The sequence below is a fragment of the Zea mays genome, chromosome 7, assembly GCF_902167145.1.
Source record: "Zea mays cultivar B73 chromosome 7, Zm-B73-REFERENCE-NAM-5.0, whole genome shotgun sequence".
NCBI lineage: Eukaryota > Viridiplantae > Streptophyta > Magnoliopsida > Poales > Poaceae > Zea > Zea mays.
In genome coordinates, this window is record NC_050102.1 from 176,209,126 (window position 1) to 176,237,068 (window position 27,943).

General features: G+C 49.8%; 1 protein-coding gene across 1 annotated transcript; it reads right to left on the bottom strand.

The window, feature by feature from the left end:
* Nucleotides 1-1,324: 1,324 nt before the first annotated feature.
* LOC103633442 (probable inactive receptor kinase At5g10020) lies at nucleotides 1,325-6,121 on the bottom strand. Its single transcript, XM_008655143.3, has 3 exons — nucleotides 4,920-6,121; nucleotides 2,388-4,058; nucleotides 1,325-2,149 (listed from the first exon to the last, which is right to left on the bottom strand). The coding sequence occupies exons 1-3, from the start codon at nucleotides 5,839-5,841 to the stop codon at nucleotides 1,566-1,568; spliced, it is 3,177 nt and encodes a 1,058-aa protein (XP_008653365.1). The 5' UTR covers nucleotides 5,842-6,121; the 3' UTR covers nucleotides 1,325-1,565.
* Between the last annotated feature and the right edge of the window lie 21,822 nt (nucleotides 6,122-27,943).

A 27,943-nucleotide genomic window follows, 5' to 3' on the forward strand; every position in this document is an offset into this window, starting at 1 on the left:
ACTTGTTCACATTAGATAACTCACATCAATTTAAACAAAATAGCCTTTTGCTTTTTCTTTACACCTGACAACTTATAGGATACAATTTATATCAGCCTTTCCATAACTCACAGCTCGACCAAATGCACCTTAAATTGCTAGGGTGTTTGATTCCTCTGTCACCTTAAGTTTAGGTCATCTCACATCAGATATTTCAATATTAATTATAAATATTAAATATAGTTTAATTATAAAACTAATTAAGTATATGAAGACTAAACAACAAGATGAATTTATGCCTAATTAATTTATATCAAATGAACAAAATCATGAAGTAATTAGGTTTAATAGTTTTGTCTCATCGGTTGGTTCTTCCTGTGCAAAGTTAGTTTTATAATTAGACTATAATTAATATTTCTAATTAGTATCAAAACATTCGATGTGAGATGGACTAAAGTTTAGGAGGTGGATGCAAAGGAAGAAGCCATTATGTGGAAGCAGTTGTCGCCCGTGTTAATGCTAAGGCTTCGCAGGTTTCATCGTCATCTACAGTGTTGTTACCAACCGAAGCCATGTTGGTAGTCAGTAGGACCTGAACCTTGGCACTGGCATTTGGCCGTTCCTAAATGACTGGGTTTGGATACTTGGATCATGATGAGCTTGCTTGACACCTAAGAAAATACTCTGAGTTGCTGTGCTGCCCTAGAAAGGAGTATAAAAGGCTGCACATCGCATTGATCCGGCAGACTCAAAGATGCTCAGAATCAGCGGTAATCATGGGCAAGGACAGGTGCATTTGCGAACTGATGATGCGCGTCGGCCGACAAGAGTGCCAATACATACGCAACTGTTGCAGCAAAAAGACCATAGACCGCCCACAGGCCACCACAGCACAGTGTCTTTCACTCATCAGAAGTCAGAACCATTCCATTGCGGCCCATGAGTCCAAGAACCAGAGCACTCTCACCATGGCGACATCGCGGGCCCACCTGGCAAGTCCCAGTGCCAACTGGCGACACAGGGTGTCGACGGCTGAGATGAAGATACGATCGGATTCGTGGGAACATGGTGGTGTGCCCCCTGCCGATCTCCTGTTTCCTTTCCACAGCGAAAATTGAAGGCTGGACCGGTTTCAGTAACGACCCCTGTGTTTCGTTCAATAAATCCTTGTGCCCAGGATCAGGACTGAATACCCAACACATGCTGCTGCAGCGGCTCCAGAGCCGCATGTGAGGCCAGTAACTTTCGCACGAGCAGCAGATCAGCTGCAGGGTAGGTGTTGCAGCTACAGTATCGGGCAGCTGGGAAAATGCTCAGTGTGAAGAACTTGACCAGCGAACAGAGGTGTTCCAACTCATCAAGACGGCAATGGTTGGGATATCAATCAATCAATGGGGGTGGATCGAATCGAATCCTCTTTACACTAGCAGTTACCAATCAAACGAACCCACCCTGGCTACACGGGCTCCGGAAAACCCACCGGGAGAAAGAAAGAAAAAATAGGGACCAACCAACGGACGGGAAAACCGATCGGTTACATGTACACTGGGGCAAGGCAAGGCAAGGCAAGGAAGGGGAAACTAAACTCACGCTGTTATGATGGAGCACAGGTCATCGCAGACTGTCTTCATGTTAGGCCTCTCATTTACAGGGAGGATACACCTGAGCGAGACCGCCAGCAGCTCCTCCATCACCCCGGGGCGCTCTTCCAGGCCGGCGATGTCGCGGTCGAAGCAGTCGGCTCCCCGCCCTTCCCTGCTGCACATCTGGACCCAGTCGGTCAGGTCGACCGCGCCGGACTGCCCCGAGATGATGTCTCCCGCGCTCCTCCGCGTCAGCATCTCCATGACCACCACCCCGAAAGCGTACACGTCCGCCTTGAACGTCGGTGCCGCCTTCCCCGCGTTCGCCAGCTCCGGTGCTCGGTACCCTAGCGCTCCTAGGTTCAGTATCTGCTCGGCGGCGCCACTTGGAGTCATGAACCTGTGCAGGCCGTAATCCACCAGCTTTGGAGTGAGATCAGGACCAGTCAGGAATATGTTAGTCGGCTTCAGGTTGCCGTGAGGCAGGCCCTTCTCGTGGTGTAGGAACTGGAGGCAGCGAGCTAGGTCGATGGCGATCCTGAGACGCTGCGAAACCGACAGGCGGGAGTATCTTCTTGGAGTCGACTCTGCATCAGTCCACAAAAAAAAAACAAAATATAATCAGTGATTTGAAGTAAACCTCGAGTCTGGTTAGAAAGGGCTAAAGAATTTAGGGGCAGCTCATTAGATCCATACACAGTACGATAGTAACAGCAGTAGGAATTATGTAAGTGTAAAAACTCTCCAGGCTAAATGAGCAATGTAACAAGCCAAAATAATCAGGTTGACTAAAACGAAGATGGCCATGAACCCTAAAACGCTTACCGTAGAGGTAGAGTGCCAAGCTATCACCACTGACATAATCAGAAATAATTAACCTCTCTTGCTCCTTAGGGCCCCAATAGAAGGCTCTCCATGGAACTATATTTGGATGCCTGATAGTGCCGATCCTCTTTATCTCCTTTGTGAATTCCTTTTTATGCTTCACAAGGCCAACACGCAGCCATTTCACTGTCAGGACATGCCCGCTTTGTAGAACAGCTTTATATGTCGTTCCATGGCTGCTCCTTCCAAGAACTTCCGCTGGTGCACGCGACAGATCCTCAGCTGTGAAAACCAAAGTGCTGTCCGTGAAGATCAGTTCTCCAACCAGCCGGTCTGGAGAGTACACTTCAAAAGCTACAGGTTCCTCGAGGAATCTAGAGTCAGCAAAATGTGGTGCTGCTGGCAATGCAGACCGTGGAGGAGACTCGTGAGCCTGGATCGCAGATGAAGTCTCAGTCACACCTAAACTTGTGGACTCGGCAACTTCCTTTGGATCTGTGTAGCCATATTCGACAGAGGCTTCAGCCAATAACTCTTTCTGCGCAGACATCGATCTAGTTGCGGCTCTTAAGAGATGGTCATTTGAGAAGCTTGTTTTACTTGGTATAACGTTGTCTTTGGGGGACCTGAACAGATTTGGACGGCTTATTCTCCCCTTTAGATCCCTGATAGTAATTTGACCTCTAAATCCATTTCTTCCGCAAAGCTCTTGAGACCTTACCAAATAGAATGCTAGGGCTATGGAGATAACTAGCAAGACAGCTCCAATGCAGCCAATAATAAGAGCAACTCGAACACCAGCCTTATGTCCATGAGATGTTTGGCCCTGATCAACTCCGGTGTAATCATCATTTCCAGCAGGAAGGCCATCTGGGAAAACTAACATGTCATTTCCAGGTCGGAAGCAAGATAAAGGAAACTTTTCAACACTTTTAGGAACAGTTCCTTCTAGATTATTGTAAGATACATTGAACACCTTCAGGCCATTTTGAGGCATATCCGGAATTCTGCCTGTGAGGTGGTTATGTGATAAGTCAAGATACTCCAGTGCTTGAAGCTTGCTTATCTCACTGGGAATCTCCCCAGATAATTCATTCATCATAAGAATAAGGAACTCAAGTTTTTGCAGATTAGAGATATCTGGTGGCAATGGTCCAGCCAATGAATTGCTGGACAGATCCACAATCCTGAGAGCCGATTGAGATGAAAGAAGTATCGATTCCGTTGAATGGGTGCTCTGAAATGGAATAGTTCCAGAAAATTTGTTTCCAGAAAGATTTAACACAGTCAAAGTTGGTGACATGAAGAAGGTAGGTAACACAGATCCCTCGATTGCGTTCTGACTCAGATCAAGGACAGATAACTTCTGATAGGTGCCCAACACCGAAGGGAGAGATCCTGACAATGAATTGTTTCGTAGTTTGAGGGACACTAGGTTCTGAAACTGGGAGACATCATTTGGGTAGCTTCCCACCAGTTTGTTTGAGCTCAAGTCAATGACCTCAACAATCCCATCCCAGGAACGCAATATAGCTAATTCCCCTGAAAACTGGTTCCCGCTCAGATCAACTGAGGTACATTTGCCCATGGTGGCTGGTAATGATCCTGATAGAACATTGGAAGAGAGATTCAACACCTTCAAAGTCGTAGAATTCACAGTTGGCACTGACCCTGAAAAATTAGAGGATGCCTGTGTCATTTACAATTTAAGAGAAATGTCAATCACAAGTGCATATGTGAAGGGCAGTAGGTAAAATAGGAATAGGATACATGGTAAGTTGTTATATTACTAAAACCTTACATGTTCAAACATCAAGATATACATTCACAATAGTCGATCTCATGCCATAGCATTGAAATAGTATGTCAATTTCTTGATTGAAGAAATCCCATGTGAAAAATGATGTTAGAGGGCACAGATCCAGAAAAAAACCTAAATTTGTACAGACCAAGAATCAACATGATCGTTGTTTAATAGGGGAAAAATATCAACCTCCAGCTATCAGAAAACTGTTGGTTGATGCTTAATAGATTGCTTAGTTACATAACAAATTATTGCTAATATCACAAATGCTGTAAAAGCAATACACACCGCTTAAACAAGGGGAGAAATCGTCCAAAATGAACTGAGAGCCAGCATGCATGTAGTTGCAAGAGTGCTTATGATATCCGTCTAAAGAAAACGGCACACTGCCTAAACCACGAAATGCATGCTATATTTATGCAAGAGTCTGTCACTGTGTTTGCACATCAAATCTCCCAAACAAATGGAGTATTCCAGATTCAAGATGCAGTAATCACTTTGAAATGACATCATAATGAATCCGTCTCCATCAGAGACATGCATGTTTACCAAACCAACGCCCAAAATATGATTCGCAGCTTGCAGTTTAAGCACTATGGCAGTGGAAGCACTGGCCATTCGCAATGTTACGGGAAATAAAAAAACACGAGAAACATTAAATAGATCACCACCATTCAACTTATAGTGGGATTCCAACTCTGATAGATCACAAAATTCATCAAGATTACCTGAGAAGCCGTTCCTGCTGAGATCAACCTCGATAAGGCGCATAGAATTCTGGAGGAGTGCCTCGGGCATCATTCCAAATAGCCCATTCCCGGCGACACTGAAAAACTCCAGTGAGAACCACGCATCGAGCCTCGGCACTATCCCACCAAGCCCGTTGTTGCTCAAATCAAGGACCGCCAAGTTCTTGAACGCGGCCACCGTCTCATTCCGGAAGAAGCCGCCGTCCAGCTTGTTGTGGCTGAGGTTGAGATACTTGACCGTGTTCCCGATGCTGGCGAGGCTTTGGATGTCCAGATCGATGGTCCCGGTGAAGAGGTTGTCGCTGAGGTCGACGTGCTCGGCATTGCGGAGCTTGGCGAGCAGATCGGTGGCATTGCCCCAGAAGTTGTTGCTGCGGACGTCGAAGCGGCGCAGGTTCTGCAGCTGCTGGATCCCGTCGGTGGGGAAGCCGGACGTGAAGTTGTTGTGGGAGAGGTTGAGGTGGACGAGGCTGGAGAGGTTGGCGAGGCGGCCCGGGATGGGCCCGTAGAAGCGGTTCCCGGAGAGGTCGAGGTGGCGTAGCGAGGAGAGGGAGCCGATGCCGGGGGGCAGGCGGCCGGAGAAGGCATTCCCGGCGAGGGAGAGGTTCTGGAGCGCGCGCATGCCGGAGAGAGTCCCGAGCTTGAGCTCCCCGGCGAGGCCGAGGCCGTCGAGCGCGACGCCAACCACCGCGCCGCCGTCGCACACAACGCCTCGCCACGAGGCGGGGCAGCCGCCGCCTCCGTTGCCGGCCTCCGTCGCCGCCGGCGGGGACCAGGACCCCAGCAACTGGTCCCGGTCTCGGTCCGCGATGCCCTTCTTGAACTCGAGGAGCGCCGCCACGTCGTCGCCGGCAGCGCCCCCGGAAAGCAGCAGGAGAACGAGAGCGAGGAGGGCAGCCATAGAAGTGTGGGGGTGGGGAGTGGAGCGACCTACCTAGGGTTGGGGCTTGCGGGAGGCGGGGGCGGAGGAAGGGGAGGTGGGAGTGGCGGCCGCCATTGGAGACGGGAGAGAGCGGTGAGCTGGGGGTAGTGAGGAGATGGGTGAGCGAGAGAAAGGCCAAATTTTTAGAAATGGGAGGGGATGGGTGAGTAATAACAGGAGAGAGAGAGAGAGGCGAGGGAGAGAGTACAGACTGGAAAGCTACAGGTGGTTGTGTTGTGTGGAGTGGTGTGGTGACGACTTGGGGTAGCGAGAGTGGTGTGCTTAGCAGTTTTTAGTATACAATGGAGTGCTTAGCTGTGAGACTGCTGTGACCTGGGTGCTTTGGACTGTTGTTACTGTGGTCTGTGGAGTGGGTACATGGTTTTGGGCTGCTACAACACATCTGTAGCAAACAAAAAAAAAGGCGATTCTTGTGTTAGGAATTTTTCCTAGTGATTTGTTTGATGTTTTTCCTACTGATTTATTTCATGTTTTGGCTCCATGTACAGTACTAGTGATGAATCCTTGCTTTTATCGTCTTTGTCTGATGTATTTATTGATAGGTGTTTACCTGTTTCTTTTATCAAGAAATGACATTTTTAATATCAATGTACTGAAATTCGGATAACGATTCATCGAGCATTTTAGCCCGTGCATATAGTAATAAACAGAAAATTGAGCATCCGAGATGGTAAGGAGTATGTTGGGATTTCATCTCAAACAAACACAGCTCTCGATACTACCTGACTAACAACACACTTTTTCACATTTGATTACAGGATCAATTCCTCTTTGAATTATACAGCAAAAAATATAAGAATATCAAATAATATGTGTTTGGTTGTTTGTATCCGTGAAGAAGCTGCACCCACAGATCCTTAAAGCCCCACTTGTTTAGTTGTCTGCATGCATATATACGTACCTGCACGAACTTTAAAGCATCTAGAGACACGCTAGACTAGGGATGAAGGTTTTGGAGATTTCTACGGAGCGAGGCTAGATGGATGCATGTGTTCATATTGACTAATACATCTAATTAATATACCGATTTCATTTTTGTGATCTTGACATTTTTATGCACACAACTAGATCTCACATGCTATATAAAATCTTAAGGATTTTATCTATTATTTTATCCGATCTCGTTCTAATGCATGCAGCCAAACAATAGTTACATCTAGTTTGTTTATAAACCCATCTAACCACATGATTCCTTCACATACATTGAGCTTGTCGCATGGGAGCTTGGCTATCTACATATGAACTAGAGTAGTCAGGTTCTGTTGACCCAAAAAAAACACACAGATAAAGATTGAAGTTGTTCGATCATCTTCGTGCTACGCTAGAAAGCTTCATCAATAACAATACGATGAACTTCGCCTATGAAGGGTTTATATGGAGCCTCAGGACATACGAGCTTCACCAAGAAAGGCCACGTCTTCGTATAATCAAGTGAAGCCATCAGAGAGTCCTCGTCATAAACTAATACACGTATACGAAGATTGATCAATAATAATGATTCAAAGTCTCTGATAATAAAAGGGAAATGTGTCCTTAGGCCATTTCTAATTATTTTGGTGATTTAGTGCCAACACAAGTGCCTAAGTGTAAAAAGGTGGACAAAGTACAAATCAAGGATAAAGGTATGTTCCTCAGACTTAGTACATTGTTTTATGGACTAATGTATTGTGTCTAAGTGCTGGAAACAGGAAAAATCCAATTGGAAATGCATTGGCTCGAGCAGCCAAGACTTTGCTCATTCTGGAGCACCGGACTGTCCGGTGGTGCACCGGACAGTGTCCGGTGCGCCAGGCTGGCTCAAGCAAAGTGGCTGCTCTCGGGACTTCGACGGAGGTGTACGACTATAATTCATCGGACTGTCCGGTGGTGCACCGGACTGTCCGGTGGGTCGTTCACAGGCGAACTCGTCGCTCTCGGGAATTCATCGGCGACGTACGGCTATAATTCACCGGACTGTCCGGTGAGCCAACGGTCGGCAGGGCCAACGGTCGGCCGCGCGATCTGCGCGGGACATGTGGCCAAGCCAATGGCTAGAAGGGGGCACCGGACTGTCCGGTGCGCCAACGGCTCTCAGACTGCCAACGGTCGACTGCGCTATTTTTGGAAGGAAATCAGGCACCGGACAGTGTCCGGTGTGCACCGGACTGTCCGGTGCGCCAGTCGACAGAAGGCAAGATCAGCCTTCCTAGATTGCTCTCAACGGCTCCTAGCTGCCTTGGGGCTATAAAAGGGACTCCTAGGCGCTTAGAGGAGTACACCAAGCATTCCTACAACATTCCTAAGCACCAAGACATCGATTCCGCGCCTTTGATTCTTTGCGATAGCAATTAGAGCTCTTGTTGAGTGGTGAACTCATTGAGTTGTGTTGTGAGCTCTCGTTGCGACTTGTGTGCGTGGTGTTGCTGTGATTTCTTGTCTTGAGTGCGTTGCTAATCCCTCCCTTGCTCTGTGCTTCTTTGTGAATTTCAAGTGTAAGGGCGAGAGGCTCCAAGCTGTGGAGATTCCTCGCAAACGGGATTGAGAAAAAGCAAGCAAAACACTGTGGTATTCAAGTGGGTCTTTGGACCGCTTGAGAGGGGTTGATTGCAACCCTCGTCCGTTGGGACGCCACAACGTGTGGGGGATAGATATCCCCTGGGTCCACTAAAGAAGTAAAAGGCCTCACGAAAAGCCCAAGGGCCCAATAATTCGTAAGGTCATTCTTTCGTGGGCCTAGGGAAAGACAACCAATAAAGAAGACGTGGGACTGATTAGTGCGAACACAGGCGGCCCACAACGTCGAACGAATGAATCACAAACAGAGACCCGACTTTCCCGCGCTGAAACCCCCATGCAACGGAGCCATGCGAGGATAAGTCGGCGGAGGTTACGTAAGGATAAGCTCAAGAAGTTCACTATCTTTCAGCTACTTGTTGTTATCGTATCACATGTAATGCTCCACGGCCGAGTATATAAGGCCTAGGGGGCACCCCTTCAGATGGATCGACTCTGCTCCACTTAGCCACCCACAAAAACTCTCTGCGCCCTCTATCCAGAGAATCCTCTTGTACCCACGCTCATATACTCACCAGGACGTAGGGTGTTACGCGTTTCTAAGCGACCCGAACCTGTAAATCTTGTCCATTGTCCCTCGTGCGATCGGCACGAACCATTTTGCTACAGTCGTCGACACCGTCCTACTCCTAAAAACACCTTGAGGGGCAACCCCGGGTGTGCGGTCGGACCCAAAACACCGACAGCTGGCGCGCCAGGTAGGGGGTGTGTCGACGATCCAAGCTAGCTCAATGGCCGTCACCTTCCACAGCAAGATCACCATGCGTCCCGGATCCACATTCTGCTTCGGGACAATCTCCTCCGTGGCGGACGAAGAAGGAATTCTACACCGCCTCGCGGATCTGCCGGAACAGAAGTCTCCACCAACAAACTCCGAAAATGCTGGAAAGACGCTACTTCCGGCTCTTCGGGAAAAGATCGTCTCCGGGGAGGCTGGAGCGAGAAGCTCGCTGACCCGGAAGACTCCGCTGTATACTTCTCCAACGAAAGAATGGACACGGGTCGTGAGAAAGAAGGAGACCAGGGAGAGGCCAGTCGTTCTTCCCGTTCCTCCGACCTCAAAGGAGAACGGAAAGAAAGCCGTCGTGGCAGCAATACCGTTCTACCCCGACGTCCTCTTCATCGGGAGAGCAGAATCACCCGCCGTCTCCGACGATGAACCGACCGCGCCTGGAGAAGAACCGCCTCAGCGAGAATCCCGCCGACGAAGGAATCGGCGCAGGAACGTTCGACGACATCACGCAGCTGGAGAACGGGATCCGGAGCAACCTGTCTCGCGAGACGAGGTCTCAGAGATAGGAGAAACTCCGGAAGAACGCGTCTTCAGGGAACGAAGGAACTCCCGACGACGAGATCGCCGTCGAACTCAGGAGCAAGCCGAGCAAGATGCAAGGCAACGACGCGAGAATCCGCTCTTCGGGCGCAACCTGAACCCCGACTTCGCCCGAGCCATGAATACGCCGAGCGAAGTCAGAGGCGTTCTGGCCCGGATAGCTGACGGACTTCCTCGGACCCCCGACGCCGAGGGATACCGGCGCCTGTTCACTCAGGCAGCCAACCATCTTCTACCGCTCGCTCATCCGCCGAACGATCTGCGACACGCCATCAACAGTCGCCGAGACACGCGAAGCTCTATCAATGCTTCGCGCGAACGGCGGCACGAGAACGAAATTCGCCGTCGAGAGGAGTATGATCGAGATCATGGCTTCCCGACCCAAAGCCAGGCCACCCGAACTGAGTCGGCAACAGCTTCAACTGGTGGAACCACCCGGGGACGGTCGAGGAGCCACCACCGCCACTCCCCTCCCCAGGACAGACGACATCCTCGACGACAGGAGGACACGTGCGGAGTATCCGCCCTTACTCCGCGCCTTAGGGCCATCCAATGGCCTCCCAACTTCAAGGTATCCAATGTCGACAAATATGAACCTAAGCAGGATCCGGGGGGCTGGTTAGCCGTCTACACCACCGCTGCTCGGGCCGCTGGGGCATCCGAGGACGTCATGACTGCGTATCTGCCCATCGTCCTCGGGCAAGACGCGCTGCAGTGGCTACGACATCTACCCCGACACTGCATCGACGACTGGGGAGACTTCAGTCGACGTTTCACCGCCAACTTCCAGTCTCTCTCCGACAAGCCAGCACAACCATGGGACCTCAAATCCATCAAGCGCCGGGGGGATGAGACTCTCAGGTCATATCTTAAAAGGTTCCAGACCATGAGAAACCGCATCCCCAAGGTCACGGAGGCGGCCGTAATCGAGGACTTCTACAGAGGATCTAACGACTCGGCTTTCGTCCGAGCCATACTGCAAAAGGCGCCGACTACCTCCGAGGAGCTGTTCCGGGAAGCCGACCTCTACATCACCGCTGACGAGCGGGCCCAGGACCTCATCGGAGGAGCAAAGCCCGCACCGGCGGTACCACGACGCGACGCGAACCAGCCGCCCGACAAGCGCTGGGAGAAGAGGCCTCGCGAAGAGGTACACGCCGCCGGACCACCCGCCTCTCGCGCCCGAGGAGGACCTCGTGGAGGCGAACGCACGCTGGACGACATCCTCGACGCCCAGTGCCCGTACCACAAGGATATGCGCCACACTCTCCGCAACTGCCGGGACTTCAAGCACTCTGTCGGGCATGGCCGACCCTTTCAACCTCTACCACCTCCTCCGCCGAGAGGAGGACCAGATGAACCACGACAGCCCCATCAGCCGGAGGAGGGGGGAGGAGGAGCTTTCCCGCGCGTTGACAGGGAGGTCAACGTCATCTTCGGCGGACATGGGTCGCAGGAGAACAAGAGACAACAAAAGCTCAACGACCGCCAGATACTGGTGGCGACCACCGGCCCTCCCGCCCCGTACCGGTGGTCGGAGCACCCAATCACGTTCACTCGGGAGGATCAATGGCTCAACTTCGACCACCCAGGCAAATACCCGCTCCTCGTCGATCCGGTGATCCGAGAGAGCCGGGTGAAGAAGGTGCTAGTGGACGGGGGGAGCAGCATCAACGTCACCTTCCCCCGTACGCTTCAAGGCTTGGGAGTTCACCTCAAAGAGCTCCACGAGTCAGACACTCCTTTCTTCGGCATCGTGCCGACGGAAGGGGAGTATCCGCTGGGCCACATCTACATGCCGGTCACCTTCGGGACTCCGGATAATTACAGAACCGAGTTCCTGAGGTTCGAGGTGGCGAACTTCGACTGCGGGTACAACGCCATCATCGGGAGGCCAGGGCTGGCCAAGTTCATGGCCATCCCACACTACACGTACATGATACTGAAGATGCCAGGACCACAAGGAATCATAACTGTGCGCGCCGACTTCCAAGGCGCCGCAGAATGTTTCCGAGTGGCCATCCAAGCAGCCCTCACCACCAAGCCATCAGCGATTCCTTCTACACCGGCGAACTCTAAGCCTGATGAAGACCTCGCCGTGCCGGCAAACGAAGCTCAGGCCGCGACCTCTATGCGGCCGACTGAAGACACCAAGCGGATCAACCTGGGGTTCGCTGATGAGCGCAAGACGGCCATCATCAGCTCCAGTTTGAGTGACAAATAGGAAAGCGCGCTCGTCCAGTTCCTGCAAGATAACCGAGACGTATTCGCATGGCAACCTGCGGATATGCCGGGAGTCCCAAGAGAACTGGCCGAGCACAAATTGAAGGTCTATCCCCAGGCGAGGCCGATCCGGCAAAAGCTGCGTCGTTTCACGCCCGACAAGAGAGAAGCCATTCGTGCCGAGTTAGCCCGCTTGGTCGCGGCCGGATTTATTAGAGAAGTATTGCACCCCGAGTGGTTAGCCAACCCTGTTCTTGTACTCAAAAAGAATAAAGTGGATTGGCGCATGTGCGTCGACTATACTGATCTCAACAAACACTGTCCGAAGGATCCCTTCGGGCTCCCGAGGATAGATCAGGTGGTGGATTCCACCGCTGGATGTTCGATGCTGTCTTTCTTAGATTGCTATTCCGGGTATCATCAGATTAGTTTGGCAAAAGAAGACGAGGAAAAAACGGCGTTCATCACCCCGTTTGGTGCTTTCTGTTATACCTCCATGCCGTTCGGCCTCAAAAACGCTGGAGCGACTTATCAGAGGGCTATTCAAACATGCTTAGCCGATCACTGGGGCAAGCGTGTGGAGGCTTACGTAGACGACGTGGTGATCAAAACTGAGAATCCAGAAAACTTCATCGAAGATTTACAGCTGGTTTTCAACAGCTTGAGAAGATATAGATGGAAGCTCAATCCTGAAAAATGCGTTTTCGGGGTACCAGCAGGAAAGTTGCTCGGATTTATCGTCAGCCACCGGGGAATTGAGGCTAATCCAGATAAGATTGAAGCTATCATGAAAATGGAAGCTCCTCGATCACAAAAGAAGGTTCAGCGACTCACAGGATGTATGGCAGCCCTGAGCAGATTCATATCCAGACTGGGAGAAAAAGGTCTGCCATTTTATAAACTGTTGAAAAAGGTGGATAAGTTTCAATGGACTTCAGAGGCACAAGAAGCTCTAGACGCACTGAAAAAATTCCTGACAACACCGCCAGTATTGAAACCGCCCCAGCGAGCCACGCCGACTCAGCCGGCTGAAGATTTGCTGCTATATATCTCTTGCACGACTCACGTGGTAAGCACTGCGTTGGTAGTCGAGCGAGTGGAAGAAGGGCATGCTCACCCGGTACAACATCCTGTCTACTTCATCAGTGAAGTTCTAGGCCCATCGAAGAAAAAATATCCTCAAGTTCAGAAGCTATTATATGCAGTACTTCTAACTGCCCGCAAGCTGCGCCACTACTTTGACGATCACAAAGTCATAGTAGTTACTGGTTTTCCAATAGGGGACATTCTTCACAACAAGGAAGCCATTGGCCGAATAGCCAAATGGGCTTGCGAGTTGGGATCCCATGATATCGAGTTCCGACCTCGCACTGCCATCAAAACTCAAGCACTGGTCGATTTCGTATCAGAGTGGACAGAACAGCAAGTTCCGGATAATCCAGAAACCGCAGAAGTATGGCGAATGTATTTTGATGGCTCGCTGAAGCTGCAAGGAGCAGGAGCAGGAATTCTCTTCACTGCACCTGGAGGCGAGCACCTTAAGTATGCTCTCCAGCTACTATTCCCGGCCTCTAACAACGCAGCCGAGTATGAAGCCTTGATACACGGATTAAACATCGCCATATCACTGGGCGTCAAGAGATTGATGGTATATGGAGACTCTCTGGTAGTCATTAGCCAGATAAACAAAGAATGGGATTGTTCAAGTGATTCAATGGGAAGATATTGCGCTGCCGTTCGAAAGCTGGAAGATAAGTTCGAGGGTCTGGAATTTCATCATGTGGAAAGGGATCGTAACACAGCAGCTGATACACTATCCAAGCTCGGATCCGGTCGAACTCAGGTCCCACCCGGAGTTTTCGTGCAGGAAATTACACGGCCGAGTATCTCGATAGACCAAACAGAAGAGTGCAACATCGTAGATCAACCCGGGTCAGACTCTGATGACTGGAGGAGGCCGATCATTAAGTATATAAAGAACGAAGAAGAGCCGGACGACAAGAACTCAGCAGAGCGCATTGCCAGACAGTCGACTCACTATACACTCATTGGGGAGGTATTATATCGGAGGGGCGCGTCAGGCGTCCTCATGAAGTGCGTTCTCCCGTCCACTGGGAAGCAACTTCTGGAGGAAGTCCATGCAGGGCAATGTGGGATACACGCAGCATCCAGAACATTAGTCGGGAAGGTTTTCAGGTCAGGATTCTATTGGCCGATGGCGAAGAATGATGCAGCCGAGTTAGTTCAGAGATGCGAAGCTTGCCAATACCTGTCGAAGCAACAGCACATGCCAGCGCAGCAGCTACAAACCATACCAGTAACTTGGCCTTTCGCATGCTGGGGATTGGATATGATTGGACCTTTCAAGAAGGCTCAAGGAGGATACACCCATGTATTGGTGGCAATTGACAAATTCACTAAGTGGATAGAGTTCCAGCCCATTGCCTCTTTGACCTCTGCTAAAGCCGTGGAATTCATACAAAGCATAATATTCAGATTTGGGATACCAAACAGTATCATCACTGACTTGGGATCCAACTTTACCAGTTCAGAATTCTTTGACTTCTGCGAGCAAAAAAGCATTCAGATCAAGTATGCATCTGTAGCCCATCCGAGAGCCAACGGGCAGGTTGAGCGAGCCAACGGAATGATATTGGAGGCACTTAGAAAAAGGGTCTTTGATAAAAATGAAAAATTCGCAGGAAAATGGATAAGAGAATTGCCTTATGTTGTTTGGAGCTTGAGAACCCAACCTAGCCGAGCCCTGCATGGAAACACTCCTTTCTTCATGGTCTATGGGTCGGAGGCAGTGATACCTGCTGACCTCAAGTTTGGGGCACCAAGATTGATCTTCGAAAGCATAGCGGAAGCTGAGGCCACCAGGTTGGAGGATATTGATATACTTGAGGAAGAACGACTGAATGCAGTAATACAATCAGCACGATACCAGCAGACTCTAAGGCGCTATCACGATAAGGCTGTGCGGCAAAGGTTCTTTTCAGTAGGGGACCTCGTCCTCCGCCGAATTCTAACGAGGGAGGGACGGCACAAGCTATCACCCTTATGGGAAGGACCCTTCATAGTAGCAGAGGTCACTCGGCCCGGATCGTATCGCCTCACCCAGACGGATGGTACAGAAGTCGGGAACTCTTGGAACATAGAGCACCTCAGAAAGTTTTACCCCTAGCTGTACTTCAAAACAGCCGGGGCGGCCATGTACTCTGTAAAGTGGAAATATGTCATCAATAAAGATAGATTTCAAGGATACTCGGTTCGTTTATGATTGACTTGCATTCTTACTTAACTCGGGGTGACCACTATGCCCTACAAACGGAGCAATCGACTTAAGTCGGCAACGACTTAAGGCAGTGCAACATGCTCACGCTTACTTAACTCGGGGTGACCACTATGCCCTACAAACGGAGCAATCGACTTAAGTCGGCAACGACTTAAGGCGGTGCAACATGCTCACGCTTACTTAACTCGGGGTGACCACTATGCCCTACAAACGGAGCAATCGACTTAAGTCGGCAACGACTTAAGGCGGTGCAACATGCTCACGCTTACTTAACTCGGGGTGACCACTATGCCCTACAAACGGAGCAATCGACTTAAGTCGGCAACGACTTAAGGCGGTGCAACATGCTCACGCTTACTTAACTCGGGGTGACCACTATGCCCTACAAACGGAGCAATCGACTTAAGTCGGCAACGACTTAAGGCGGTGCAACATGCTCACGCTTACTTAACTCGGGGTGACCACTATGCCCTACAAACGGAGCAATCGACTTAAGTCGGCAACGACTTAAGGCGGTGCAACATGCTCACGCTTACTTAACTCGGGGTGACCACTATGCCCTACAAACGGAGCAATCGACTTAAGTCGGCAACGACTTAAGGCGGTGCAACATGCTCACGCTTACTTAACTCGGGGTGACCACTATGCCCTACAAACGGAGCAATCGACTTAAGTCGGCAACGACTTAAGGCGGTGCAACATGCTCACGCTTGCTTAACTCGGGGTGACCACTATGCCCTACAAACGGAACAATCGACTTAAGTCGGCAACGACTTAAGGCGGTGCAACATGCTTACGCTTACTTTACCTAGGGCGATCACTAAACCCTACTAACGGAAGTTACCGGCTAAAAGTCATTGACGGCTTAAACCGGTATAGCATACTCGCGCTTATGAAGTTCAGGGGATGACTTCCATATCCCACAAACAAACTTCATAATTATCATGTAGCATTACCACAAATTTGCAAACTAATAAATTCTGATACGATAAGAAAGAAATCATAACATTCGAATGATAAGCTGATGTCCTCTAAATAAATGCTTGCTCATGCTAACTGCGCGCTCAGAGCACGCGAACTGTTTCTTTATTTTCCAATGTCTCTCTCAGGAACGACTGACGAAGAAGGGCGATTCGAGGAATCAGGGGCAGCAACCACGTCGGCTCTTATATCCTCGGGGACAACCACGCCAGGTCTTCTCATCAAGATTCGTCCCGCCCGAATGGCCTTGTCTAGGGCCTTATCGCGCTGAGCTTTGAAAGTGACAGCAGCTTCTTCAGCAACTTTAACAGCCCGCTGAGCAGTTTCTAACTCCCGGGCAATGGTTTTCTTGGAAGCTCGGAGTTCCTTGATGGTGGCATCCTTTGCTGATAGCAACTGCGTAAGGCGGGCCACTTCGTCCGAAGATTCTTGCAGTTGACGGCGCTGATTGTCAAGCTCCTCCATCGTAAAGCGGTGGCTCCTCTCCAAGATGGTCAGCGAGCTACTGGAATCTCGGTACAATCTATCCAAGTTGTCGCGAGAAGCAGCAAGGATACGTTTTTCTTCCTACAAGCAAAAATCAAACTCATTCAGAATCCAAGAGCATGATAAGGCGAAGCACAGGTTCGTAAGCTACCTTCTCAGAGTTAAGCTGGACATGAAGAGAAGAACTCAGAGCGTTAGCATCATCCAAAGCCGCAGAGACCTGACTCAACTCGATCTGACTTTGAGAATACTTCTCCTCGAAGTCAGCGCATCGTCGAGTCATTTCAGCTTGATCTTGAGAATGTTTTTCTTCAAGAACTGTGATCTGCCGAGTCATCCCTATCAAGAAGTATTCAAACAAAATGAGGTCAGAAGGTAAAACAACCTACGGGCAAGAATAAAGAAGAAGAAGAAAGGACACTGACCAGCATTGGTGGCCTCCAACTCAGATACACGACGATGAAGCAACACTGGATTCCAACGCTCGAGAGATGACGCCACTTCTGGGGTAGAAGCACCCTGTGATTTCAGTTGACTGGCCAATCCATTCACCAAAGCCTGACGAGAAGAACAGATGAGCATAATGACAGTAATTCATGCAACATAGAGATCAAATTAAAGCACGGCACAGCACCTAGAGGTTGGAAAAGAACGAAGGGATCCCCAAGTCAGGAGAAATCAGCTGATAATCAGGTGTCAGACCACCACCCGAAGCAGCTTGCAGTAGACCAGCAGGAACGAGCTCAGTACATTCAGCAGAGCCTAACACCAGACCAGTGGGGATGCTGCCCTCTAAAGCGACCCCCTGATCTGGAGTTTGAGCCACCACCATGCCGCCAGAGTGTGGAGGTGAACCCACGTGAACGTCCATAGAAGTGCAGGAAGGAGACCCTGCTCGGGCACCCTCGGGGGCTGGGTCAAGGTTGGCACTGCCCACTTGAGCCGGGTCACCCCCGGCAACACCCTCGGGGGCTGGGTAGTGGCCTACGCTCCTCACCTGAGCTGAGTCCTCCCCGGCGACACCCTCGGGGGCTGGGCACATGTCAGCACTATTCAAAGGATCCAAGCTCTCTGCCGTGACCACCTCTAAGGTCGACGGGCCTTCAGCTACCTCAGCAGGATCAGGACGATCCAAGTCATCATTCCGGCCCTCGAGATCGTGCTCTAAGGTCGACGAGGCACGGGACGACCTCAACCCAGCATCTGGCACGCCCGCACAAGTTTCTGTTGCATCAACGTCTACAGGTTCCAACAACAAGTTCTCAGGGACCATATCCTCTAGAGCTTGATCAAAATTGGCCATAGACAGTTCTTGCAGACCAATAAGAGCAGACAAGGCAGGAGAAGGAACCCCACTACTACCGCCGCTAGCGACGAACTGCCGACTGTTTTTCCGAGTCAATGGAGTTTCATTCTCTTCCTCCTCGTCTTCCACAGCAACAACACAAACAACACCCTCATTGGGGTCAGCAGCAGGCGGAGCACACCCATTGGGATCAATGTCAGCTAGGCCAGTTGCAGACATTTCTTCGATAGCAGGAGCTAAGGTGCTGGTATCCTCGTCAAAACTGGACACTCGCCGGAGGCGTCTCCTTTTCTTCTTCTGCTCATCAGCAGAAGGCTCGGGCTGACTGGTTCGGCTAGGGCGCCTCGGGCGAGTACTGACAGGTTTCGAGGCGTCCAAGGTCGCATCAACCTCTGGAAGGGGCACCACTGCCAATGTACCATCAGGAGCAGTATCAGATGAATCCTCAGCTAGCAGATCGAGCATGTCATTTATGTCTGCATCACTAGGGTTCAGAGGCACTTCAAAATAAATCTGCCGTTCATCATCAGGTATCTCCCCGAGCGAAGCAACTAAAGAACGGACCTCTTCAGCAGAGGGTCGCACTCTAAGACCCAAATTGCTATCTGTCACGGGTGGATTGGACACAAAAAGAGTGAAGGCTTGAGAAGAAGGTAGGTTCCAAGCCGAGTATGCCACTGGAGCTCCAACGTTCGAAACTTTACCCCTGAGGATCATTTCAAACCGGCTCACCAAATCCACAGAAGGAATTCTCCTATTAGTAACTCGGGTTGAGTCGGCCAGCCCTCGGTAAAGATATGCCGGATAGGCCCTGTCTTTCAGCGGCTGAATGTTTTTGAACACAAAATCTGTGACCACGGCTTCGGCAGTCAGACCTCTCTCTTTCAGTAATCCAACTTCAGTAAGCAACACGCCCGCTTCGGCTACTTCCTGGTCCGTGGGAGATTCAGTCCAACTCGAAGTACGAACGTCTGCCTGTCTTCCCGAGCGGGTAGGGAGAGAATTTCCATAATTATCCATTATAAACCACTCCAGACGCCAACCTTTAATGCTGTCTTTAAGGGGTATCTCGAGATACTCGGTCTTCCGCCCCCGACGCATCTCTAAGCTGGCACCTCCGACCAATTGATGTTGCCCCCCGGCCATCCCAGGACGGCAGTGATACAGATACTTCCATAAGCCAAAATGCGGCAGCACACCAAGATAAGCTTCGCAAAGGTGAACGAAAATAGAGATTTGGAGAATGGAGTTAGGGTTCAAGTGAGTCAGGTTGATGTGATAAAAATCAAGGATGCCACGGAAAAAAGGAGATATGGGAAGGCCGAGGCCGCGAAGAAGGAAAGGAGTGTAAACCACTGACTCGTGGGTATCTTCGGTTGGGACAGTAGTCCCATGGCAAGAGCGACAAGAACAGAGTTCCCGTGGAGGGAGAACCCCGATAGAAACAAGGCGGAGAAGCTCAACTTCAGAAATCACAGACATATGGTTACCTGCGAAGGGCAACTGACTGTTGGGATCGATGGCGGGGATCACTGCAGCAGACGAGTTCGCGGTCTTCCTCTTGGGCGCCATCTTGCTTCTCGCTGGCGAAACAGAGCAGGAGGCGAGTGGCAGAGAAGACTCAGATGCGGAAATGCAAGAACTAGGGCACGGAAAGCAAAGGCGGCTGAAAGCGCGACTCTTAAGGGATATTCTTGAGCCAGATACCTTTTCAAAAGTGCCCAGTCATCACCCGGCGGTCATCTCCGAAATCCCAGCATGCTACGTGGATATCTAACAGTTATTTCCAAGAAAGCCGATGTGCCACCTCATCACTCGGCCATTTTCCTCAAAGTAACTTGAGAAGCTGGCTATCACTCGGCGCTGCCTCTAAAACGCCGACCACGTGTTCAATCGCTCGGCATTACTTCTAAAATGCCGACGCCGACCTTCAAATCACTCGGCGCTGCCTCTAAAACGCCGACCACGTGTTCAATCGCTCGGCATTACTTCTAAAATGCCGACGCCGACCTTCAATCACTCGGCGCTGCCTCTAAAACGCCGACCATGTGTTCAATCGCCCGGCATTACTTCTAAAATGCCGACGCCGACCTTCAATCACTCGGCGCTGCCTCTAAAACGCCGACCCCGTGTTCAACCGCTCGGCATTACTTCTAAAATGCCGACGCCGACCTTCAAATCACTTGGCGCTGCCTCTAAAACGCCGACCACGTGTTCAAACGCTCAGCATTACCTCTAAAATGCTGACGCCGATATTCTATCACTCGGCGTTATTTCTAAAAAGCCGACCCCGTATTTTGTCGCTTGGCATTACTTCTAAAATGCCGATGCCGACCTTCTATCATTCGGCATTGCCTCTAAAACGCTGGTCTTGTGTTCGATTGCTCAGTGCTACTTCTAAAACGCTGATGTCAATCTTCACATCGCTCGGCGCTGTTTCTACTATATCAAAAGAATCAGTTCAACATTCAGCAAAAGCAGTGGCAAATCATCAAAAAGAGGGGATAAACGATATACTTCATTAAAGGAAAGTTGACGAGCTTACAAACCAACTCTTCATGAGTTGGTACTTCCCTAATTCTACTCTACATTACTACTACAGCTAAACTACAATATACTACTCTACATTACCACTACTACTAAACTACACTAATTACTACTACGTTATTCTAGCTATACTAAACTATACTAATATCTAAGAAAACCAGTGGCGTCTAGCCACTGGCCCTGCCCCTGCCGCCGCCGCCGCCCTTGGTGCTGCCCCTGCTGCTGCCCTTGGTGCTGCCCCTGTTGTCGCCCTGGGTGCTGTCCCTGCTGCCGTCGCCGCCGCCCCTGCCACTGCCACTGCCGCCACCGTCGCCGTCGTCGTCGTCGTCGTCGTCTTCACCCTCGTCGCCGCCGTCCGAGTCCTCCTCATCCGAGGAGCACTCCGACTCATCCGAGCCTTCGAGCCCGGCGCGCTCGACGGCCCGGATATACGTCCAGACCTCCGCGGCTATCCCCTGGGAGTCGTCCGAGTCATCGGACGACGCCGGGGGAGAGACGGGAGCCGGAGACCCCTCGGACTCGGAGGAGAACTCCTCCTCCGAGTATTCCGAGTCACCAAACTCCTCCGATGGAGGAGTCGGCTCACGCTTACGCTTGTTGTTCTTGCCCATGGTTGAAGCTTTGGGAGAGAAGAAAGGGAAGAGGCAGTAAGGAGCAGCGAAGAGATGTGAAGAAACCAGAGAAGCAAAGGGGTCATTTATAGAAGGGAAAGGCAACCGCTCACTTCTAACCGCGGTCACTGAACAGTCGCAAGGCATTCAATAAGCACTTCCACCCACCCGAAGACACGTCAGACGGCGGACGCCGTTTCATGCAACACTACACCCATTGGGACTCCAGTCAACAGTGCAAAAGATATGATTACACTAGCCGTCCCATCGCATTACTACTCAGAGGCAACCGGCTAAAACACTCAGCGTACCAAGCCGTCCCTTGACCACACCCATTGGGGGGGACGCCCAGGAATTATCAGTATATTTTTCAAACGGTCACATCTGTGCAGAGCACGCAGTGAATACCTCAAGACAAAAATGAGATATCAGTAAGGATCAGAGGAAAGCCAAATATAGTCAGCAAAGTACAAGATATGGCCGACAGAAGCGACGTGAAGACTAGACAGAGAACGTCCGTCAAACGTCCAATCAATCGCAGAAGCAAATAAATTGCACTACCTAGCAAGATATGGATGGATTGCAAAACTCGGCTGCTAAAAGACAAAATACACGCTGACCTTTGCAGCAAAATATTGATGACATAATGTTGACCTCAAAAGCATAATGCAAAATAGCTTCATGCCAGTTTCCACAAGCGGAAGGAAGACCTTCGAATGGATTATCTTCGAAAAATCCATTTGAAGGTCGGGGGCTACACCCATTGGGTGCACCTTCGGTGCACCCCATGGATTATCATTCTAAATCAACATAGCGCCGACTTCTAAGGCGTAGAGCAAAATTGAAAAGACCAATCCTCAACCGAGACACAGGAGCGCGAATGGAGATAACCTTTGGAAGAAGACCTTCGAGCAGATTATTTTCTAAAATCTACTCAAAGGTCGGGGGCTACACCCATTGGGTGCACCTCCGGTGCACCCAATGAAGTCCAGAGTCTTACAATCCAAAATGCCGACCTCTAAGGCACAAGCACAAAACCAAACTTTGGTCGAACGAGTGATCAGAGCCAGAGGAGGCAGCAGGAAGTCATTTTCTGGACCTTGGATCTTTGAGTTGATTACCTCTAAATTAACTCAAAGATCGGGGGCTTGTGGGGGATAGATATCCCCTGGGTCCACTAAAGAAGTAAAAGGCCTCACGAAAAGCCCAAGGGCCCAATAATTCGTAAGGTCATTCTTTCGTGGGCCTAGGGAAAGACAACCAATAAAGAAGACGTGGGACTGATTAGTGCGAACACAGGCGGCCCACAACGTCGAACGAATGAATCACAAACAGAGACCCGACTTTCCCGCGCTGAAGCCCCCATGCAACGGAGCCATGCGAGGATAAGTCGGCGGAGGTTATGTAAGGATAAGCTCAAGAAGTTCACTATCTTTCAGCTACTTGTTGTTATCGTATCACATGTAATGCTCCACGGCCGAGTATATAAGGCCTAGGGGGCACCCCTTCAGATGGATCGACTCTGCTCCACTTAGCCACCCACAAAAACTCTCTGCGCCCTCTATCCAGAGAATCCTCTTGTACCCACGCTCATATACTCACCAGGACGTAGGGTGTTACGCGTTTCTAAGCGGCCCGAACCTGTAAATCTTGTCCATTGTCCCTCGTGCGATCGGCACGAACCATTTTGCTACAGTCGTCGACACCGTCCTACTCCTAAAAACACCTTGAGGGGCAACCCCGGGTGTGCGGTCGGACCCAAAACACCGACACAACGTGGAGTAGACAAGCGTTGGTCTTGGCCGAACCACGGGATAACCACCGTGCCATCTCTGTGATTGATCTCTTGATTGGTTATTGTTGAAGATTACTCTCTAGCCACTTGGCGGTTATTGCGCTAACACTTAACCAAGTTTTTGTGGCTTAAGTTTTGAAGTTTTACAGGATCACCTATTCACCCCCCCCTCTAGGTGCTCTCAATTGGTATCAGAGTCGTTTTCTTCACAAATGGACTAACTGAGAGCACCTAGAGGGGGGGGGTGAATAGGTGATCCTGTAAAACTTCAAAACTTAAGCCACAAAAGCTTGTTAAGTGTTAGCACAATTATGGCCAAGTGGCTAGAGAGGAGTCAAAACACAATAACCACAAGAAATCAATCACAGAGATGACACGGTGGTTATCCCGTGGTTCGGCCAAGTACAAAACTTGCCTACTCCACGTTGTGGCGTCCCAACGGACGAGAGTTGCACTCAACTCCTCTCAAGTGATCCAATGATCAACTTGAATACCACAGTGTTCTTGCTTTTCTTTTCTCAATCCCGTTTGCGAGGAATCTCCACAACTTAGAGCCTCTCGCCCTTACAAAAGATGTTCACAGAGAATCACAGAGCAAGGGAGGGATTAGCAACTCACACACGACACAAAGATCACAGCAAATACGCACACACAAAACCCAGACTTGAGCTCAAAAGACTAACACACTAGAACGGAGCTCAAATCACTAGAATGTCGAACAAGTGCGCGAGATTGATGTGTGAGTGATCAAGAGTGCTCAAGGAATGCTTGGTGTTCTCCTCCATGCGCCTAGGGGTCCCTTTTATAGCCCCAAGGCAGCTAGGAGCCGTTGAGAACACATCTGGAAGGCTATCCTTGCCTTCTGTCGTCGGGCGCACCGGACAGTCCGGTGCACACCGGACACTGTCCGGTGCCCGATTTATTTCCTTAAATGGCGAAGCCGACCGTTGCCGACCGTTGCAGATCTGGCGCACCGGACAGTCCGGTGCACACCGGACAGTCCGGTGCTTCCTTCCGACCGTTGGCTCGGCCACGTGTCGCGCGCCGATCGCGCGGCCGACCGTTGGCTCACCGGACAGTCCGGTGCACACCGGACAGTCCGGTGAATTTTAGCCGAAGTCGCCGGAGACAAACCCGAGAGCGGCTGGTTTGCGCTGCGCTGGTCTGGCGCACCGGACACTGTCCGGTGCACACCGGACACTGTCCGGTGCACACCGGACAGTCCGGTGCCCCAGCCCGAAGCAGCCTTTGGCTTTACACAGCCACTCTCCACTTCCTTTCTTTTCTTCTTCTTCCTGTTTCTAACACTTGGACAAGATATTAGTACACAAAACCAATGTACTAAGGCTTAGAAACATACCTTCAGTTGTGATTCGCACTTTGTTCATCCATGGGCATATTTTCACATTTTGGCACCTGTGTTTGCACTTAATCACCAAAATACTTAGAAATGGCCCAAGGGCACATTTCCCTTTCAATCTCCCCCTTTTTGGTGATTTATGCCAACACAACATAAAGTAACTAGAACAAGTGCAAAATCACTTCAAATAAAACTCAAATTGATTTTGATTCAATTTTGGCATATATGGATCATCCTTTGCCACCACTTGGTTTGTTTTTGCAAATCAAACTCAAATCTCTATCTCTAAGTCAAACACACATGTTGAAGCATAAAGAGAGTCATTCCAAAAGAGATTGATCAAAGATTTCAAAAACTCCCCCTATTTCCCATAATTAATACTTCTCCCCACAAGAAGCCAACTTTTGACAAGAGAGACAATAAGAGACAATAAAAGCTTTTGACAAAACAAAAACTCACAAAAACTCTATTCTACTATTTTCAAAATCTCTCAAGTGGTAGCTGATCCATTTATCACTTTGGCCTTTATTTTCTCCCCCTTTGGCATCAAGCACCAAAACGGGATTAATCTTGGCCTTTTTAACCCCATTGCCTCACCAAAGTCTTCAATTAAGAGCAAATGGCAATAAGATTTCATGAGATGAACTTGGAATTAGTTACCCTCTCATCGGAGTGCAGTGGAAGTCTTTCATGGTCCAAGTCCACCATTTCCCTTTCAATCCTCCTTCGAGACTAAATTATCAAACTCAAGCACATGGTTAGTCTCAAAGGGTCAAGTTGTAACACATCTCCCCCTAAACATGTGCATCACTTTGCAACGGACTTGTGAGGTCCAGGGAGTGTTTGTACAACTTGAGCACCATAATAAGCAACAAAATGCAAAAAGGAACATGATCAAAAGCATAAATACATGTATGCTACAATTCAATCCAGGTTCCGCGAATCTATGACATTTAGCTCACTACGCAACCTGCAAAAGGTCTTCTCATCTAGAGGCTTAGTGAAGATATCGGCTAGCTGGTTCTCGGTGCTAACATGAAACACTTCGATATCTCCCTTTTGCTGGTGGTCCCTCAAAAAGTGATGCCGGATGTCTATGTGCTTTGTGCGGCTGTGCTCAACAGGATTCTCCGCCATGCGGATAGCACTCTCATTGTCACATAGGAGTGGGACTTTGCTCAGATTGTAGCCAAAGTCCCGGAGGGTTTGCCTCATCCAAAGTAGTTGCGCGCAACACTGACCCGCGTCAACGTACTCGGCCTCAGCGGTGGATAGGGCAACAGAGGTTTGTTTCTTAGAGTTCCATGACACCAGGGACCTTCCTAAGAATTGGCACGTCCCCGATGTACTCTTCCTATCGACCTTACATCCAGCATAGTCGGAGTTTGAGTATCCAACTAAGTCAAAGGTAGACCCCTTTGGATACCAGAGCCCGAAGCAAGGCGTAGCAACCAAATATCTAAGAATTCGCTTCACCGCCACTAAGTGACACTCCTTAGGATCAGATTGAAATCTAGCACACATGCATACGCTAAGCATAATGTCCGGTCTACTAGCACATAAATAAAGCAAAGAACCTATCATTGACCGGTATGCTTTTTGATCAACGGACTTACCTCCTTTGTTGAGGTCGGTGTGTCCGTCGGTCCCCATCGGAGTCTTTGCGGGCTTGGCGTCCTTCATCCCAAACCGCTTTAGCAGATCTTGCGTGTACTTCGTTTGGGAGATGAAGGTGCCGTCCTTGAGTTGCTTCACTTGGAACCCAAGGAAGTAGTTCAACTCGCCCATCATTGACATCTCGAATTTCTGTGTCATCACCCTGCTAAACTCTTCACAAGACTTTTGGTTAGTAGAACCAAATATTATGTCGTCGACATAAATTTGGCACACAAACAAATCACCATCACATGTCTTTGTAAAAAGAGTTGGATCGGCTTTCCCAACCTTGAAAGCATTAACAATTAAGAAATCTCTAAGGCATTCATACCATGCTCTTGGGGCTTGCTTAAGTCCATAGAGCGCCTTAGAGAGCTTACACACATGGTCGGGGTACCGTTCATCCTCAAAGCCAGGGGGTTGCTCTACGTACACCTCCTCCTTGATTGGCCCATTGAGGAAAGCGCTCTTCACATCCATTTGGTACAACCTGAAAGAATGGTGAGCGGCATATGCTAGCAAAATACGAATGGACTCTAGCCTAGCCACAGGAGAAAAAGTCTCCTCAAAGTCCAAACCTGCGACTTGGGCATAACCTTTTGCCACAAGTCGAGCCTTGTTCCTCGTCACCACCCCGTGCTCGTCCTGTTTGTTGCGGAACACCCACTTGGTTCCCACAACATTTTGCTTCGGACGAGGCACCAGTGTCCAAACTTCATTGCGCTTGAAGTTGTTTAGCTCCTCTTGCATGGCCAACACCCAGTCCGGATCAAGCAAGGCCTCCTCTACCCTGAAAGGCTCAATAGAAGAGACAAAGGAGTAATGCTCACAAAAATTAACTAGTCGAGATCGAGTAGTTACTCCCTTGCTAATGTCACCCAGAATTTGATCGACGGGATGATCCCTTTGAATCATCGCTCGAACTTGGGTTGGAGGTGCCGGTAGCGCTTCTTCCTCCATCACTTGATCACCTTGTGCTCCCCCTTGATCAAGCGCCTCCACTTGAGGTACCTGTTCGTCATCTTTGGTTGGGAGTTGCACCATAGTTGAGGAAGAAGGTTGATCTCGTTCATCTCGTTCCTGTGGCCGCACTTCTCCAATCGCCATGGTGCGTATAGCGGCCGTCGGAACATCTTCTTCATCTACATCATCACAATCAACAACTTGCTCTCTTGGAGAGCCATTAGTCTCATCAAATACAACGTCGCTAGAGACTTCAACCAAACCCGATGATTTGTTGAAGACTCTATACGCCTTTGTATTTGAGTCATACCCTAATAAAAACCCTTCTACAGCTTTGGGAGCAAACTTAGAATTTCTACCCTTCTTCACTAGAATGTAGCATTTACTCCCAAATACACGAAAGTACGATACATTGGGTTTGTTACCGGTTAGTAGCTCATACGACGTCTTCTTGAGGAGGCGATGAAGGTAGACCCTGTTGATGGCGTGGCAAGCAGTGTTAACGGCTTCCGTCCAAAAGCACTCGGGGGTCTTGAACTCTCCTAGCATCGTCCTCGCCATATCGATGAGCGTCCTGTTCTTCCTCTCTACCACACCATTTTGCTGTGGTGTGTAGGGAGCGGAGAACTCGTGCTTGATCCCTTCCTCTTCAAGGAACTCCTCCACTTGAAGGTTCTTGAACTCGGATCCGTTGTCGCTTCTTATCTTCTTCACTTTGAGCTCAAACTCATTTTGAGCTCTCCTGAGGAAGCGCTTGAGGGTCCCTTGGGTTTCAGACTTATCCTGCAAAAAGAACACCCAAGTGAAGCGGGAAAAGTCATCAACAATAACTAGACCATACTTACTCCCTCCTATGCTTAGATAGGCGACGGGTCCGAAGAGGTCCATATGCAGCAGCTCCAGAGGTCTTGAAGTGGTCATCACATTCTTGCTGTGATGCGCTCCTCC

Bases quoted from the DNA above. Each gene is read 5' to 3' on its own strand.
- LOC103633442 (XM_008655143.3), bottom strand. From the start codon at position 5,841: ATGGCTGCCCTCCTCGCTCTCGTTCTCCTGCTGCTTTCCGGGGGCGCT. The intron at 4,059-4,919 runs GTAATCTTGATG...CTAATTTTTCAG, and splicing joins CAGCAGGAACGGCTTCTCAG to GGTCAGTGCCAACTGTGAAT. The intron at 2,150-2,387 runs GTAAGCGTTTTA...GGACTGATGCAG, and splicing joins CTTGGCACTCTACCTCTACG to AGTCGACTCCAAGAAGATAC.